The following is an 18,074-nucleotide window of genomic DNA, read 5'->3' as shown; positions in this document are numbered from 1 at the left end:
GCAGGTGAGACATGGGATCTATTTGGCGATTCCGTGGGTGTGGCTGTGAAAGCCCACTTGGGACCCCGGAGACCCACTGGGGTGCCAAGTGCATGTGTATGCACTTGTGACGTCCCTGTGTGTTCTCTTGGCCTGTGTGAGTGAGCTGATGTCTTGGGAGCTGCATGAGAATGTGCATGACTGGGGTGTGTTTGTGTGGCTCTTTGGGACCTGAGATCCTAAAGGTACCAAGGCTGCTTCTGTGCAGGGCAGGGGTGGGGTGTGCTGGGTGCACCCCACGTGACACCACATGCACGTGTGTGCCAGGCAGGGGGATGGCCGTGGGTGTGTGCTTCAGGGGTTGTGGGTTGACAGGACCATGCTCAGGTGCGATGGTCTGTGAGGCTGTAGAGGTTGCTGTTATCCGAGAGTACTGAGGCAGGTTCTTGGTCCTGTGTCCAAGGGACAGGATGGCCTGTGTGTGTGTGTGTGTGTGTGGGTCCAGCCCAAAGGTCACCTGTCTGAGCGACCAAGGCAGGCTGTGTGTGTAGTTGGTGTGAAGGCTCAGTTTGGCTAAAGAGCTTGTTGTGGGAAGCTGGGCCAGGGGGCAGGGGCCAGGGCCACTCTGAGCAGCCTTGGTGCAGGGCGGATGCTCCAGAAGGGTAGTCTGCTGAGGCTCAGGGTCCCTGGCAGGCAAGACCGTGCACACCTCACTTCTTGGCCCCAGTGGGCATGTCCAGCGCCCATCACCCCTACCCCCGGCCACTTCCACCCCCTATTTCAGCCCCTGTCCATCCTTCCTCCTTTCCTTGGTTTTGAGGTTAGGGGCCGGGTGTGGGGTTAGCACTCCTGCTGGGCCTCTGGCTCCTCTTCTTGCGGAACTCGAATTCATCCACGGTCCACACGGCCCCTTTCTCACTCTCCACCCGCACGAAGCACTTGTGCAGGCTTAGGTTGTGGCGGATGGCGTTCTGTGGGAAGAAAGCCCACCGGGCCGGGGGTAGGGGGAACGGCTAGGCAGTCAACCTCTGAGGTCAGCAGGACCCAGCCCAGACCAGCCTCCCAGCCCTTCGGGACATGTCTACAAGCCCCCCCCCCCAAAACCACGCCACTCCTGAGCTCGGCCCAGCACTCCGGTGACATTGGAGGCCCTCCCAGCCACTGCCATTGCCAGAAGAGCTCACCTTCCAGGTGGCAGGGTGGTTTCTGAAGAAGGCAAACATGCGCGTGAACCAGTGGTAGATCTCGTTGAGTGTCCGCTGCTTCTCGGGAGCCTCCAGGATGGCCTGGCGGTTAGGGGGTCAGGTGGTCAGGGAGCCCTTCCCCTGAAGTTGGGCTGAGAGTGGCAGTGGCCCACCCTGGGTGTCTGACAGGGGTGGAGCTGGGGTGGGCAGGGGAAGGGAGGGAGGGAGATGGTGTGCAGTGATAGGTCAGAGACAGAGTTAGAAGGGTGAGCTAGAGGATCAAGGCTGAGGTCGCAGTAAGTCTAGTTTGGGGTAGGCCTGTGATTGGGTTAAAGGTCTGGGATGGAGTTGGAGCTGGCCTTCTCCACGGGAGCAAGACGTCAGGGTTTGGGAAGGTCAAAACCCAGGAGTAGGGCCAAGTTAAGGATGTGGGAGGGGTAAAGGGCCAGGCAGAGTTAAAGGTCAGCAGGGAAGGGGCTGTAAGGGTCTGGCTGGGGATGGACTGGGGCAAGTTGAGGGCTGAGGGATGGGATGGCATTAAGGTCAGGAGTCCGAGGTGAGCCTAGTGATGGAGTTATTTTCTGTGTCGGGCATGTGCTTAGAGTCAAGGTCAAGAAAGAATTTGGTTGTATGTGGTCATTCAGGGTCGGGGCTTGTGTTAGGTGTGGAGTGAGGCTAATGGTCAGGGGATTGGATCTGTTTGGATCTAGGAGTGGGGTAAGGGAAAGGGTGGGAGATTACCACCACGGTGAGGTTCTGGGTCAGGGTGGGGCCAGGTAGGGGAATGTGTGTTGTTGTGGATGGGTTAGGTGTGGGCCTAGGATGAAAGTTCTGGGCAAGCATTAGGGAGATTCAAATGAAGGGGCTGGGACTGGGTGAGGCCAAGGGTCAGATAGGTGTCACAAGGAAGGGGTGAGAGGCAGGATCCTGCCGGCTTATTGGGGTATGTGGGGGCTGGGGAAGGAAGGAGGATAGTATCTGTGGTGGGGTTAGGGCAAGGGGCAAAGATCAGGGTCATTTGGGGGGCATTTTACAGGTCTGGGAGGGGGTTAAGTATGGGGTCGAGGTGGGCCCCAGGAAAGGGGTGGGGTGAGGGCCAGAATTTGGCTCACACAGGCCTGGATAGTGGTTTCAGTTTGGGTTGAGGGGGCAGGTCTGGCGTGAAGCCGGCATGGGGGCGGGTGGGGAATCCTGTGGGAGGCCTGGGTTTGTTCATGAGGGAGCCCGACGAGGGCGCTTGGAAGGAGGCTGGGAATGTGGGAGCCTGGTGCTCTCCTTCTTCCCCCCACCCCCATTTCTTTTCCTTCTCCTTGGCCCACACCACCTGCTTACCCAGCGGATGAGGGTGGCATAGGTGAAGGGGGGCCGCATGTTGTGGAACTTGAAGTAGTCCATGTTGTGGAAGAATTCTGTAGGGGGTTGGGGAGGATCAGGTCCTGTCCTGGGGCTCCTCACTCCCTCTTCCATCCCCCATGCTACAAGGAGAGGCTGCCCAGCTGAGGTCCCTCGCTGCCAGTTGTCACCCTCACGGTGACCATGCTGAGCATTGGGCGCTGATGTGTCATTTACTGCTTGTGCTACTTGCACCAAAATGGGCCTCATTGTCACTGAAGTTGAAAGGAAGTGAAATAACTTGCACACCAGAGGGATTCAGGTGGCCAAGTGGCAGAGGCAGGATGGCACTCAAGGGCCCTGATCCCTCTTAAGCCCACAGCCCAGGCCTTGCGGGCAGCCCCTGGATCCATGAGCTTGGGAGAACCCCCCCCCCCGCTTTTCCTTGGAGGGGGCAGGGAGAGTCCCTGGGGAGTGAGGGGAGCTAGTTCCCTCCCTGCCCTCCCTTCTGACAACCGAATGGAGTAGCCAAAGCCCAGATTGAGCGAGCCCCAGGTCCTAGGGGAGATGGGGCTGGACAGGAGAAACCGCAATGGGGGTGGGCTGGGTGGGAGCAGGGGGCTTACAGGCTTTGGAAACGCTTAAAAGCAGCTTTGGCAAGGGGTTGTGTTTTCCCAAAGGCTGAGTGGCAGTGCTGGGGAGGTTTGGTCCTGGCTGTCTCCCACCCCAGGCCAGTGGGGGATGAGGGGCTAGGGGTAGGGTGCGTGGAGGCTGGACCGTGTAGGGTTGTGGACCATCTTTACCTGGGAACGTGCTGTTTCCATGGCTTCCCCAGAGGTGCCTCCTCACAGCGAACAGGCCATCAGGGGCCTCCTGGGGGCTGGGCCACGCTGGGCCAGTGGTGACGGGAGAGCCACTGGCCACGATGCAGCATGAGCCCTTGTCTGATGACACCTGAGGGAGGAGAGAAGAGAACGGCTGGGGATTCAGAGGCTTAAACTTTTCACTTCAATTTTAAATAAGTTTTTTTTTTTTTTTTCCCAAAGCAAGGGCACTCTCTTCCCAATTCCAGTCTGATACAGAATCCCACAAAGCAGCATTGGGCTGTATGATGCCGGGGCCGCGAGCTGGGGCTGAGTTGGGCTCCCTACCCAACTGTGACCTTAACCTTAGGGATGATAGTAATAACTATCGTGAGTGGCTTCACAAGGATTTGATAAATTAACCCCAGCAACATGTTCAGGAAAGGGGCCGGTCCCCGGGGCCAGCTCCACGGTGATCACAGGGGTCCCTGCCCTTGTTTACTGCTCTGTGGGGGTCATCTTGAAACCTGGGCCCCATATGTCTATTTTGCACCAACCCCTGCCCCCTGGGTGTCAAACGGCCAACCCTGCCCACGGCACTGGCTCTGTTGTCCAGTAAATGCTTGGTAATTTGCCGTTGCTTTGAAAACCCAAGATCATGATGTTTTGGGACCTTGGGGGTATTTGTAACGGAGGGGAAAGGTTTCCAGGTCTGGGCATGTTTGGAGCTGGGGATGGGGGGCACAGAGTCCCAGGACGTGGGTGCAAGGGCAGGTTCCCTCCGCCCCCTCCAGCCGCCTGTACCGCTTGTGGGCCCAGGGTGGCTCACCGTGGATGGGGCTTTGGTCAGGGCCATCTTCCCAGCTAGGTGGGCCTGCATTGCCCCCAGCTTCTCCTTCTCCAGCACCAGCTGTGAGGACAGGCGCAAAGTGAGGCCTCAACTTGGCCTTACTCTGCCGCATCCTGGCTCAGGCTGTGATCCTCCCTGGGAGTGCCCTACCTCCTCCCTTCCTTTATGCCAGCCCCCGTCCTGGGTGAGCTTAGCTCCTGGCACAGGGTAGACGGAAGGCTCACCCATCATCCCCCAACCACCCCTCTCCTCTGTCACCTGCTGCTCCAGAGACTGCACCACCTCCCTCTGGAGGAGACACTGTGCCTTGCCCTTCTCATCTAGGAGATGGTCCGCCTGGCAGTGCCTGGGTGGGGGAAGAGTCCACATGGGTGACTATGGTGGGCCTGGCCTCCCGGCTCACCACTCCAAGTGAGGAGGGCCAGACCTTTTGGGAGGTCTCTCCTTGGTGCCTCAGCCTCCTTCCCTCTCTACCTCAGTCTCCGTCTTACACCTGCTGTTCCTTCAACACATGCTACTTGGCATCTCTGGTGCCAGGCCTGAGCTCGCCACTGGAGCCTGGCCAGGGTGCTGGAGACGATGTTGGAAGGCTGGTGAGCTGAGAGGTAGGCGAGGGCAGGAGAGGCACTCCAGGTGGGGAGGGGTGGACAGCCTTGCATAGTCATGGTTGTGAAGAGGACAGGGTGTAGAATTGCCACTGATAGTTGGGTATGGTGGGAGAAGGGGTGTGTGTGTGTATGTGTGTTTGTTGGGGGAAGCAGCAAGAGTCACTGTGAGAATCTGGAACTATGGGGATCAATGAAATCAGGAGGGGTAGGGGAGAAGAAGCCTGGCTGCCTGGATTCAAATTCCAGCTCTGTGACTTAGGAACTGAGTGATCTCGATTAAGACACTTAACTTTTTTATGACCTCAGTTTCTGTATCAGTAAAATGGGGGTAGGTAATAGTATACACCTCTGTTATGATGCCCCATTACACAGATGAGGAAACCAGGGGCCAGAGAAGCTAAGTAACTTGCCCAAGGCCATGCAGCCAGTGAGTGGGATTTGAATCTATGGTCTTAGCCTTTGCCTTTTGCCTCATCACTGTACTGAGATGCGGCCTGAGCTGAGACCTGTACCACAGGCCTTTTCCCACATACTGGGGACCCTCCTGGACTAGTATGAGCCTGGATCACTCACTTGAAGAAATCCTCTGGCTCCTCGAAGACCTTCTCACATCCGGGCCACTTGCAGACACCATTTGCCAGCAGCGAGTAGGAGCCCTGGGGCATGGTCGAGAGGGCACTAGGAGGACAGAAAGTGTAAGGGGAGGCAACGGCAGAGCAAGGGTCCTTCCCAGCCTGGTCCACTGACCTGTCTTTCCTGGGTGTGCTGGGGCTTGGGAAGGTGCAGAGCAGTGCGGGCTCCCTGGACACCCACTCCAGGCTGGCCACGTTGATCCCTGTGGGTGGGGATGGGGTACCTTTGGGACCCTTAGGCTGGTCCCTCAGGCTTTGCCTACAGAGACTCTCATTTTGAACTTCCCACCCTCCTGAGCCTCTCAGGCCCTGATTCCCAGGGACTCTGTTGGCCCTTACACCCAAGGCTTCTTGGGGAGCAGCTCAAAGGTTGCCATTTGCGAGCGCTGACATTTCAGCTGCAGAGACCTGCGGTTCTGTGATTCGTGCCTTTCTGCATCTTTAAGGTTCTGAGCCTGACATTTTTTGGAGGCCGGAGTTTCCCAGATGATAAGACCCGATGCCTCCGACCTCCTGAGGGCCGCCATTCAGCAGCCTACACGGCTCACATTCACGCCCTGGGGGGGGGTGGGGCTTGGGGTTCTGTAGAGCTGCAGGATGGGGGGTGTTACCAGGTGGCAGGCCAGGCCGGGCCTTGAGGGAGAAGACACTGGTGGCAGCAGTAGGTGGCGGCAGGCTGATCGTAGCTGGGCTGTCCAGTGGGCGAACCTGCAGCACAGGGGTCCGAGTGTGGGTATCCACCGTTGAGAGCTGGGGGCACACAGGGGCTGTGGTTCAGCCTCCACCCCGCGGCGGCACCCAGTTGTCCCACCTGCTCCCGCCGCCCTGCCCATTCCCGGTCAGTACCTGGTGCATGAAGTGTGGCCTGTCCTGGAGGAGGGCTTGCAAGTGGGGTGAGGGGCCCAGCCGTGCCCCAAAGGGTGCCACCATGACTAGGGGCACTGTGGGCAGCTGAGTGGGGAGAAGGCAGGCGTGTGAGATGCCATCCTTATCCTCACTTTTCTACATGTCTAGTTCATACACTCCTCACCACAGCCCCACATGGTAGGTACTCTGACCATCCCCATTTTACATATATGGAAACTGAGGCTCAGGGAGAGCGAATGACTTTTTCAAGATCAAACAGCTAATAAGTGGCTGAGTTGGCCTCAATCCCGTCACCTCATATCTCTGGGCACCAGCCCTCTCCCTTGTCATGTGGGGATGCGGACACAGGGCCATGCCTGTGGGGCCATGATAGGATCTCCTCTCCCGAGACTGGGATTAGGAGGTCGGGGAGAGCCTTGAATCTCTGAGACCTGCTAACTGGGGACTTTCTTGGCCCCGCGACATCTGCATAAGTCACAGACTTGCCTGGGACCCAGAAAACCACTTCCTGTGCCCCAGCTGGGCCCCCCGCCCAGTGCCACAGTAAAGGTCGGCACCTGTAGGCCCAGGTACCTCACCCTGCCTGCCCCATCCTGGGCCCTGGGCCTCACCTGCAGCTGCGATGGTGGCATGGGGTTCAAAGAGGAGGAGGAGGAGGCATGGGCCCCGCCTCGGAGGTCCCGGCCCTGGAAAGTTGCCCCTGGGCCCTTGGCCCCAAGCAGATCTGAAGTCTTGGGTGTAGCCCTCCAGTTGGGTGAGGCTCCCGGGGATGGGCCAAGCACCAAGGAAGGGGCCGAGGGCTTGGCTGGCCTGGGGTTGGGCATTGAGTCCTTGTCCGAGGGCAGGCTGTGGGGACATAGGGGGAAGGAGTTACATGTGTCCCAAGCGGTGGTGTGAACTGCTTGACCACTTGAACCATGTAGACCACCCCTTGCCCCGTGCCCCAGTCAGAGCAGGCATCAGTTGGGGCCTGTCCTCAAGGGCTCCACAACTGGACCCCAGCTCCGATCATGCGTACATGTGGCACACACCCATGCATACATTGGTGTTGGGAATGCAGATGTGCATGTGTCTCTGCACACGTCCCAGGTGCAAACGTGCCCGGCTCTAGCACTCAGCCTGCCCGTGCGTGCTGGCAGAGCGCTGGTGGTGATGTGTCCTCCACAAGGGAGGTGGGGGATTGGGGTTGTTTCTGGGGCCTCAACCACAGGCAGGTGTCAGCTTTTCTTCTCCCAACTGCTTGGGGCTCGTCTCCAAGCCTTAGGCCCCTGGTCCTCCCTGCACTATACACAGGGCATACAACATTTGCTGATCCTGCTGGGACTGGCTTCTGATTCTCTGGGTGGCATTATTTTATCCCAGTGACCTGGCATTTACAAGAGTGGAGGGGGGCATGGACTCAAGGTCCTTCTGGCTGCGGGGAGAGGGACAGACTCTCGGAAGGTGAAAGCAGGGGTACTGGTGAGGAGGCTCCTGTGACAGTCCAGGCAAGTGACAGTGGTGGCACAGACCAGGATGGTATCGGTGGAGATGGTAAGTTGGTGGATTCTGAGTGTGCTTTGAAGGTGGAGTCAGGAGAATTTGCTGGCAGCTTGGATGTGGTGGGGGCTGGTGAGAGGGGGAGGGTCAAGGAGACCTCTGGCCTGGTATTTGCCTGAGCAGGCTGGAAGGACCGAGTGGACATCTTCTGAGCTGGGGGGAGCAAGGTTGGGGGTGACGATCCAGGGGTGGATAGACACGAAGAGTCTTGCATTAGACACACGTGTGGAAATACTGAGTGGGCAGTGGAGGACGGGAGTCTGGAGCTCAGGCAGTGGGGGGGGGTCTGAGCATCTCTGGGCTCCTGCCTTGCACGAAGCTGACATGGCAGGGGCCGGAGAGCAGGGAGATCTCAGGTCCCCTGAGCCAGGGCCGGTGGGAGCATTTTGACTCAAGCCCCACCAGCGTTTACCCCAACTCTGCTCTCCAAGCCTGTGCTCCTACTAGATGTTGTGCCTGGAATGTCTGCTCTTTCTCCATATCCCCTATCTGAATCCCATCCAGAAAGTCCTCCATAATGGCGTTGGGCTCCTTTGCTGAGCCCCAGAACTGAACACACTGTGACGGGCAGGGCTTCTGCTTCTCAGAATCCCAGTCTAAGAGGAAGCTGGAGCTGGAAGGGACCGCCTAGTCCAACCACCACTTTACTGAAGGGAACACCCGGGTGCGTTCCACAGTCCCACGGCAACTTGAGAGCTCCCTGTCTTTCTCTAGAAAGTGTGTGTGCGTGCATGTGACTCCCCACCACACAGCACTGGGTTGGGCACACAGCTGCCGATAATAGCCCAAGCTGGCACAAGGGGGGTTTAGGGGAGCAGCTGCACCTTCCTTTCTTTGCTGTCAGCTCACGGGATTGTCGGGAGCTCTGGCATGGAGGGAGGTGGGGGTGAGAATCCAGGTAGTAAACTCTTAGTCTCTTGGTGCGGGGAGGGGTGGGGTGGGGGTGGGAGCATTACATTACTGTGTGAGAAGCAAGAGCCTGGATCTGTGGAGGCTCAGGACTCAGGGACCATGAGGAGGTGAGCAAATGAATGAAGGTGGAGATCAGGGAGAGGCTTCTAGAAGCCAACGGATGCCAAAGACTGCCAGCAGTCCTCCAAGAGCTAGAAGGGAGGCATGGACAGATCATTCCTTGTAGCCTCAGAAGGAACCAGCCCCACTGGCACCTTGATCTTGGACTTCTGGCCTCCAGAAGTGGGAGACCATAAACTTCTGTTGTTTAAGCAACCCCCGCCAGCTTGTGGTAAATGGTTATAGAAGCCTGAGTAAACGAATACCAACTTTGGTCCATGAGTGGATGGTCTCCACCACTCTGGCCTGGCCCAGATGGCTGGCCCCTGGTCACTTCTGACGGTGCTAGGACACTTGGCTGGGGCTTATAAGAAATCTCTTCCTCAAACATATCTGGAACGCCCAGCCTTAGGGAAGCACAGGGACATTCTCAGAAAGGGGACATAGATACGGTCTGTCTGGTGGTGGGGAACCTGGAGGGCCGGGCTGGGCAGCCAGCTTCCTGCATTGTCTGTTGGGGCGTCCCTTTCTGACTGTTTCTCAGAAGCTGCATGGAGGTTGTTTCTGGGACACAGAGAGCGTTTTCATATCGGGGTCTGCATCTGGGCCCTGTTGTCACATCCCCAGATTTTCCGCCATTGACGTCATGGCGGCCGGATGCGCAGGGCTTCATCGGCACCAAGGAGGAAGAGAAGGGGGCAGATCCCCCCCCCACGGGTTTCGTTCCGAGAATTGGCTGGCCCATCCTGCAGCCGCCTTGGCCCAGGTGGCGGTGATGTGGGTGCTTGCGGATGTGGTGAGTGACGTCCATCTGGCCACCATGACAAGTCCTGGGCCCTGTAGACTTGGGCCATGGAGAGACCAAAGATTTGATGCTTGGGGACTACCACGCAGACCCTACAGCTGTTGGGACCCTGGGGGTCTTCAAATGGTACTATGCCAGAACCTCCGAACCATAGAACGTCATTTCTTATGTTCAAAGGATCTCAGAGTCTCAAACCCCCTCTGTGAGGGTCTTTGGGTCCAACTTCACAGATGGTGAAGGCGAATGTCAATGGTGTCCAAACTCACTGAAACTCCCTGAAGGACAGGCAGCTCACTACCTCACAGGGTCTCTGGCCTTACCAGGCTTGGCATTGTAGGAAGCCTCTGCCTCTTCTGCCTCTTCTGACAGTTTCCATCCCAAGTTCTGTGACAGAAGACTCCCCTGATCCTGGGGTTGGGCTCGGCCATTAACTAGCTATAACTCTCCTTGGTCTTGCATGTAAACTGGGACAGTAATTGTACCCCTTGTCCCAAGTTAATGCACATTAAATGCTTAACAAAATGTCAGTGATGGTAAATGAACACGTGGAGGGCATCAGTCTCCCTGTTCATTCTGGGACCATGTTCCTGTACTCATAGCTGTTCCACAGGAGATGGGGAGGCAAGGAGGGGGAGCTAGAGGCCAGCATGCCTTTGGCTAGGGCCTCATGATGGGGGACACGAAGAGCCTTGGCCAGTAGGGAGCCCACTGCCAGGCTCTCTGGAGGGGTCCCGGGGTGGAAGTTCCCGGGGACTCGTGCCCACTCTGGGGATATGGTTGAGCTCTATCCACAGACAGACCCACAGACAGACTGGCTGACTTACATCCTTCCAGTATCACTACCCTCTGGCCACAAGGCCTTCTGAGTCATGGGACCCTGGGACCCCACCCAGACTAGCTCTTAGGAGGTTGGGCTCCATACTGGCCTATGTGGCCACAGAGCCTCCTGCCTGAGTAAGGGTCCAAGTTGTGAGAAGGCAGAAGGGGGAATGGCAGCAGCCAGGGGGCAGCTCAGCTCCCCCTCCACCCCTCATGGGTGCTGAGAAGTAAACTGAGGCCCACAGTGCAGGGGAGAGACAGAAGCAGGGTCCTTCCAAGAGTCCTACGGTCTGAGTTTGGGTCTTAACTCTGCCATTCCATCCCTGTGAGGCCTTGGGAGAGGCCCTCTTGCCCATCTCCAGGCCTCAGTTTGCTCCTGCGTACACTGGGCAGAGAGAGGCATGGAGGAGATAAGGGCCAGGGCCCTTCCACTTTGTGTCTGGGGGACCTGCTACATGTCTTCAGGGCATCAAGTCAACAACAGCCCCTCCAGCCAGGGGACTAGCTGAGAGACAGGGATACACAAAGAGACAGAGATAGAGAGAGACAGACAGACATAGGGGGAACACAAAGACCCAGAGAACAAGAGATACAGAGAGATGGAAGAAACATGAGGTGGGACAGAGATACACAGAGAGTGAGAGATGTTGAGGGAGGGAGAGAGAGAAAGAGAAAGAGAGAGAGAGAGAGACAAAGGAGGGAAGAGGAACTCAAAGGAACAGAAAGTCCTAGAAGTATACACAAGGAAGGAGAGAATGAAAGAAACAAAAAGAATAAGAGAACAGCACAGGGAGATGGGAAGAGGATGAGGTAGGAAGAGGGAGAGGGCGAGAGAGAAGGAGACCCAAATAGAGATAGAGACAGAGACAGAGAAAGAGGGAAACGGGGGGGGGGGGGAGAGAGAGAGAGAGAGAGAGATAGAGATGGATGCCTCAAATAAGAATAGTTGTTGGTCTCTGGCTACAGGAACTGAGGCTGCATCAGATAACAAGGAAAAAAGAAGGGCAAGATGCTGGCGGGGCTGGGTGGTGGGGGGCGGCCTGTGGTCGGGGGATATATTGTACTGCGAAGCAGCAGTCAGCAAAGTGCCATGGCTCAGACACTGGGGAACAGAACAAAACAGAAATCTCAATCACAGACGACTGTCTAGAGGGAAGGGGAAGCAACTTCGTGATAAATGTGGCATTTCAACCTGGGAGACAGCGGAGGCTACACTATTTGACAAATGCTTCTGGGAATATTAAGGGAAAGATAAAGTTAGTTAATGAATAATCAGTCCATTTTCCCCACCAATTCCTCTCTGGCCAGTTTGAAATGTCGCCAATCAACATATACCCTGAAACACATTCCAGATTTATTAAAGAGGTAAGTAAGAATATTTTCTTGGGTTTCTTGTATGCCAGCCCTATGCTAAGCACTTACATGGTAAATACATTTAATCCTCACAGCAACTTTTTGAGGTAGGTGCTACTATAATCATCACAGTACATACAAGGAAATGAAGGTACAGACAAGTTAAATGCCTGGCTAAAAATCATACAGATGGCTTGGGGTGAGGTTGGGTTTGTCCCAGACAGTCTGGCTCCAGTAACCACACTCTCAACCTCCACAGCAAATGGAAAAAATGAAGCCATAAAAGAGACTAGAAGCCAACACAGGTGAACATTTATCTCATTTTCAAGTGGGAAAGGACTTTCTAAGCACAAAACCAGAGACAGTAACCACAGAAGGAAAGAGTAACCCATCTGTCTATATAAAAACATCACAGCATCACAAAACTCCATAAACAAATAGAAAAAGTGAGAGATGAATTGGGGGAAAATATCTGCTATACCTGTATGCCTATTGGAAGGTTAATATCGTTTCTAAATAAAAAGCTGTGACAAATCAATAAGAAAAAAAATGATGAGCACTCCATTGGGACTAAGGATATGACCAGACAACTTAAGAAAAAGTACAAATGCTCAATAAATAGTGTAAATAATCAAGGAGAGCAAATGTCAACAATGTGGTAATATTTTTTCTTACCTGGTATGCTGAAAAAGGATTTAAAAAAATGATAATACCCACACAGGGCTGAGTACAAGAAGCATATAACAGGACAACCTTTTGGAAGAACGATTTGCAGAGAGGGTCAGACAACCTTAAAAATGCACGTGCCCCTTGTCTCAGTAACTCCATTTTCAGGAATCCAAGGAACTAATCAGGGATGATTATGGGGGAAAGAACTAGAAACAACCTGAATGTCCAGGAATTGGCACTTGGTCGAACCAATCGTGGTTCATACCAGTGTGAGGACAGTCTTGACAGCCACAAAAGATCATATGTTGAAACAATTTTTAGTGATCTACAAAAATGCTCCTATTAATTGAATAAAGCAGGAGCAAAACCAATAGATAGAGTGGTTCTAATTTGGTTAAAAAAAAAAAAGTACTAACAACTAACAGTGAGCACTGCTAAGCCTGCAGAGATGAGCTTGTCCCAGCCCTGAACAGCCTGCTTGGTTCCTGGACATGGACTTTGGACACACACACACACACTCACACACACAAGGTCCCAGGGTAGGACCACACAGCTAAACCACGACCAACAGTGGCACAAGTACCCCCCAGGAGGTCCCCTCATGCCGTGCAAGCCCAAGTTCAATTAAGCGCTCAGCCTGACCCAACAGCTCACTATCCTCCATCGATCGGGACAAACAGAACTGATGCTCACTCTGGTAAAATGGAAATGTCCTCATCAATGTTACTCAATCCACTATTATTAGGCACCAACGGTACAAAGCTCTGTGCTGGATCATGGAGGGGGAAGGCTGGTGGGGGAAGGCTAGACAAGAGAGCAGGAGAGACAGCGGGAGAAAGAGGACAGGAGATAGTGGGAGTGTGGTGAAGATGGAGGAGACAGAGGCAGGGAAGCTGGGCAGAGCCAGAGAAAGGGCGATGGAGAGTCTGAGTGCCAGGGAAACAGACTGGGAGACAGAGCAACACAGAAAGAGGGAGACAGGGTGAGTAGACAGAGAGGGATGGGAGCTATCAGGAGACAAGAGACGAAGAGGAGGGAGGGGTGTAGTTGAAATTTCCAGTTACGACAAATTTCAAGTTGTTCAAAGCTCTGAAATTCACAAAGACTGGCAGTTGGCCTATTTAAAAAAAAATCCTGCCCATCTACATAGCAATCAATTTATTTATCATTGCCTCTGCCCATGCATTGATCAAGCACTTTCCTAATCAGTCTGCTGGCATTTATTATTACTATTATAATTGTAAAAAAAAAAAAATCTCTTACCTGACTGGAACCAAAGGAGCTGTCTTGCCGGTACCAGAGGTCCCCTGACCCCCGCCCGGTGCCTGCCTCACTACCATCTCCTCCACTGGACCCCCATCTGATGGGGGAGAGCGGGGACACTCACCTTGATGAAGTGGACTGACAGAAAAGGATCAGCCTGGCTTGTGGGAAACTGTCACATATCAAAAACAACTTTGCTTTTATACCGAGAAGAAAAACCACGGTGTGGAAGCCACAGACCTCTCTCTCTCTCTCTCTTCTAATAATCCAATTTTTTTTTCGATGAGTGTGTGTGTGCTGATCATCACGGGGTGGGGGGGTTCTCATAGTTTTTTCTCTCTCTTGCTCGCTCTCTCTCTCTCTCGCTCGCTCGCTCTGTTTCTCTTCTTCTTGATTATGAGACTTAAACGGAAATTTTGAAATTTTGGGTTTTTTCTTTGCCCTTTACGAGTCATCTGAAAATATGATTTCTTCCCCTCGCCACAGAGGTGAGAGGTATCAATGAGATAACAGGGCTCATGAGAAACCACAGTTTTTTATACAAAAGTGTGCAGAGTTAGAAAAAAAAAGGGGGGGACTCAAATAAATCACAGAGGTGTCCCAGGCAGGTAGAGACACCACTCTGTGAATGTGATGGGGCAAGAAACACCAGGGAAAGAAACTGAATAGGGCTGGGTTTCCAGAGACTTTGCCCTGCTCCATGCCTCAGTATCTCCTAAAGCAGAATTGATATGGTCATCACTGTTCTTACTGCCCAGGGAGAGGGAGATCTGTAATGCGTCTCCCTACAGAAGGGGACATGGAAGTTATTTCACAGAGGAAAAGGCAGGGAGTCCCTCTCTATCTGCCACAATTTACAGAATCTAACAGTCTGAGAATCACTAGCTCCCAGAATCCACTTAGCATCACTGAGCAAGGAGAGGGAGAAAAGTCTCGCCTTATCACGCCGTAAGGTCTGAGAGCTCTAACCTGGAGGGTACCCTACAGGGAAGGTCCCTGTGTTAATGCATCTGTCCTCATGAAGCCCAGAGGCACCTTAGGACCCCGACCCTCTCCTATTCAGGGACACCACAATCTCAGTCTTTGCAATTCTCTACTTTGAAAAATCCCAGTTTCCAGGTTTTTGGATGCCAAGTATCCACCATCCTCTCTGTAGCTGACATTTATCGACAGTTTTCCCCGGGGCCAGACACCATGTTGGACAAGTCTCCCGAATGATCACGTTCAATCCTCACCACAGCCCTTCTCGGTCCACCTTGTCATCATGGCTGTTACACAGATGGGCCAAACAGAGGCGCGGAGTAGTCGATGGACTTGCCCAAGATGACAAAGCTGGCAAGTGGGGACTCTGCCTTCTTTGGTGCTGGACGGGCTTAAAAACACCCAGGTTTCCTTGGGCCCAACAGTCTTGGGTCTTAAATTCGAGGCTGCAGTGACAGGGAAGTTCTGAGATTTGGAGATTCCTCAGGGGAGGTGGGGCTTGAAGCTTGTGAGGTTTTACGGTTGTCCAAGAGTTGGCAGCTGCATTTCCTTACTTGAGCAGTAACCCCCTTGAGCAGAAGCACCAGGCCCCAGGGGCTTCTCCTGATAAGTCACGGCTGTGGCTCCCAGTCCCCGGCTCCTCAGCACCCTGCGTGGCCCGGGGTTCTGCCATCCAACATCTACTCCAAGCCCTCTGCAAGACTGACTTCAGGCCTGGGGAAGAGAAATTGGAAACCGCTCTTTATCCACATGATACAAACCTAGTGGTTAAGACCCACCCCTTTGCCCCTTCACCTTCCCCCCCACCCCCGCCGCCCCATTTCCCAAGCCCTAAAAAAAATCCTTAACTATCCTTAATTCTGACTCACTTTCTGGAAAAGCCCAGAGGGGGCCTGATGGTCTGGCTTTGTGAAGATAAGAAACAAAAAAGTGAAAAAAAAAATATATATAGAAAAAAAACAACCAGCCAACAACAACTAAAAAAAAAAAAAAAAAAAAAAACCCAACCCTCCCTACCATTAGTTCAAAACAAAACTTTCACTGGTTGAGGTTTCTGGGTTGGTGGGACATGTCTGAGACCCAGAGATGGCCCATGTGTGCTGGGCAGCCAGAGGAGGCACCAAAGTGGGATGAGGTCCTCAAGCTGGAGGCTTGCACAGGCTTAACAGGTGTGGCATGTGGTTGGGAGCAAGAGGGTGTGCGGCGCTTGTTGGTCAGGAAGGCATTTTGAGGAGCTGCCTTTAGGGATGTTTCCAGGCCCAATGACCCCTTGCTCTGCCTGGACTTGGGTCTGAATGTTACTTATACTTCCTGTGTAACCATAAACTAGGACAATTCTCGAGGTGGAGGCCTCATTTCTTGCTCCAGGACCTGTCCCCTCTTGAGAGAGGGGACTGGTTTTCTTTTATAAGGTCAGAGGTATACTCTCCCTAGACCATCTCTCCCTTACCGTCATCGGCTCCAGAAGAGGAGTGGCCAGAGAAGTAGAGGGATGACTGAGTTAGGCTGGTGCCCCAGGGGCCCAGGGACCAGGAAGCCACTTGAGTGGGGCTCGGGGTGAGGTGATGCTGTTGCTGCTGCTAAGAGCTGGGACCCTTGCAGAGTAAGAGCTGGGAGGTCAGGTGGACAGAGAGGGGCAGAAGTTACCACCTCCTCTCCGTACTGGACTATATCGTCTTGTGTGGAAGGCTTCTGGGGGAGAGTACACAGGAGTACACAGACAGGTCCATGAAAGTCCCCAGAGAATGGGGGCAGGGGGCTTGGACAGACTCAGGGGATGGAGCCACAGAGATACCTGAGTGGTTCCAGAGGGAACAGCCAGCTCAAAGGCCCTGAGTGGGTGTGTGTGATTTGCTCGAGGTCTACGAAGGTGGTCGGTGTGGTTACAGTGGTGTGAGCAAAAGGAAGAGGGGGAGAAGGTGAGGTCAGAAAGGAGTCATGGGTGTTAGACCCTGCAGGACCTTGTAACCCATTGTAAGGACTTTGGTTTTTGCTCTGAGTGAGGAGGAGGCCACAGGAGGGTTGTGAGTGAGGAGGCGACATGAACTGCCTTAGGATTTAACAGGATCTCTCTGACTGCCGAGTATAGAACAGACTGTAGGAGTGAAGATGGAAGCAGGGGCATCAGACACAAGGAAGCTACTGCAGTAATCCAGTGACTGATGAAGGCATTGGCAGTGGAGTGGGGAGGAGAGGCTGGATTCATGAAACATTTAGAATGGAGAGCACACAGAATTTGCTGAAGGATGAGAGTCTAGGGGCCAGGCCAGGACACAGATAATGCCCTAACTAGAAGTAAGAAGAAAAAAAAAAACCCTCCAAGTCTATCTTGTTTAAGCCCTACTCTTTTGTGTTTTTTTTCCTCTGTTGCTTGCAAGTGAACATATTCCTTCCTGATCCGTGACCCCACCCTGGACACTGAGACCTGAGAAGGGGGAGGTTACGGGGTGGGAGGGGGGACCTCCTCTCTCCTCAGGATGTCGCATGTCAGCACCTTGCATACAGCTGGTGTTCAGAATTTATGAAGGGTCATGCTCAGTGGACCAAAGCTACATTTCAGTTCCCACAGGAGGCAGGACCTCAAAGGAGAATGAATGAGAAAGCCAGAGCAGCGCTTGTGGCAGAGAAAACAGCAGGACCGGAGATGGGAGACAGAAAGAGGGAAGTGAGGCCACTTTGGGATATGGAGTGCCAGTGGGGCAAGAAAGGTAGGACTTTGGTTTGTGATTACAGTAGACATCTGCCAATGTGTTCAGCCAACTCCTGGCGGCATACAGTCAGGCTCAGTATTTTGCTGAGCTGAAGTCAGAAAAAGCTCATTTTCCAGAAGAGGTCAATTTTTCATTTGGCCATTCTTCAACAATGGTGACAAGTCCCGGAGAATGCTGAGGGTGACAGCCAAGAATATTCTTGGCAAGTGGCATTGCTCAAGCAAAGGATCCGAGGTGAGCAGGGAAGACCCAGTAACCGTGATAGGAGAGACCGTTTTGCTTTCTTAGACCTCACACTAGGGTGCAGTCTAGGTCTTCAGGGACTCTAGGCATTCACAGCTCTGGGGCAATGAGAAGTCACGAAGGGATAAGGAGATGGTGAGTCCAACCACAACAGGCATACTCTCCCCAACAGCTGCGTGCATTCTATGGATCTCCGGCCCAACCACCGCACAGCCCAGACCCCCTCCTCTGGCCTCTTTATTGGCTGTTCATCCGCTCCTTCACACAACCTCCAACACCCCGGTTGGCTCTGCTCTCGGCCGATCCTCCTCCGTGTCCTTCCAGTCTGCTAGACTTTGCATCCTTTGCATATTGGTTCATTTCGTGCCAGCACTGCCCTTTGAGGTCTCAACTGCCTTCATTCTGGGTCCCTCATTGGCTATCAA

At 53.9% G+C, this 18,074-nt stretch overlaps 1 protein-coding gene across 1 annotated transcript; it reads right to left on the bottom strand.

Moving 5' to 3' along the window:
• Nucleotides 1-25: 25 nt before the first annotated feature.
• Nucleotides 26-13,946, bottom strand: FOXP3 (forkhead box P3). Its single transcript, XM_044235211.1, has 12 exons — nt 13,839-13,946; nt 6,867-7,101; nt 6,235-6,339; nt 6,000-6,138; nt 5,504-5,591; nt 5,330-5,434; nt 4,407-4,494; nt 4,128-4,208; nt 3,299-3,449; nt 2,496-2,572; nt 1,164-1,265; nt 26-950 (listed from the first exon to the last, which is right to left on the bottom strand). Exons 2-12 carry the CDS (start codon nt 7,077-7,079, stop codon nt 801-803), a joined length of 1,299 nt encoding a protein of 432 aa, XP_044091146.1. The 5' UTR covers nt 7,080-7,101; nt 13,839-13,946; the 3' UTR covers nt 26-800.
• Nucleotides 13,947-18,074: the final 4,128 nt, after the last annotated feature.

Source organism: Neovison vison, chromosome X (genome assembly GCF_020171115.1).
Source record: "Neovison vison isolate M4711 chromosome X, ASM_NN_V1, whole genome shotgun sequence".
Classification (NCBI taxonomy): domain Eukaryota; kingdom Metazoa; phylum Chordata; class Mammalia; order Carnivora; family Mustelidae; genus Neogale; species Neogale vison.
The sequence above is the reverse complement of the archived record's forward strand: the minus strand, read 5'-3'. Positions and strand labels throughout refer to the sequence as shown.

Bases quoted from the DNA above. Each gene is read 5' to 3' on its own strand.
- FOXP3 (XM_044235211.1), bottom strand. From the start codon at position 7,079: ATGCCCAACCCCAGGCCAGCCAAGCCCTCGGCCCCTTCCTTGGTGCTT. The intron at 6,139-6,234 runs GTACTGACCGGG...GTGTGCCCCCAG, and splicing joins GGCCACACTTCATGCACCAG to CTCTCAACGGTGGATACCCA. The intron at 1,266-2,495 runs GTAAGCAGGTGG...CCTAACCGCCAG, and splicing joins ATGCCACCCTCATCCGCTGG to GCCATCCTGGAGGCTCCCGA.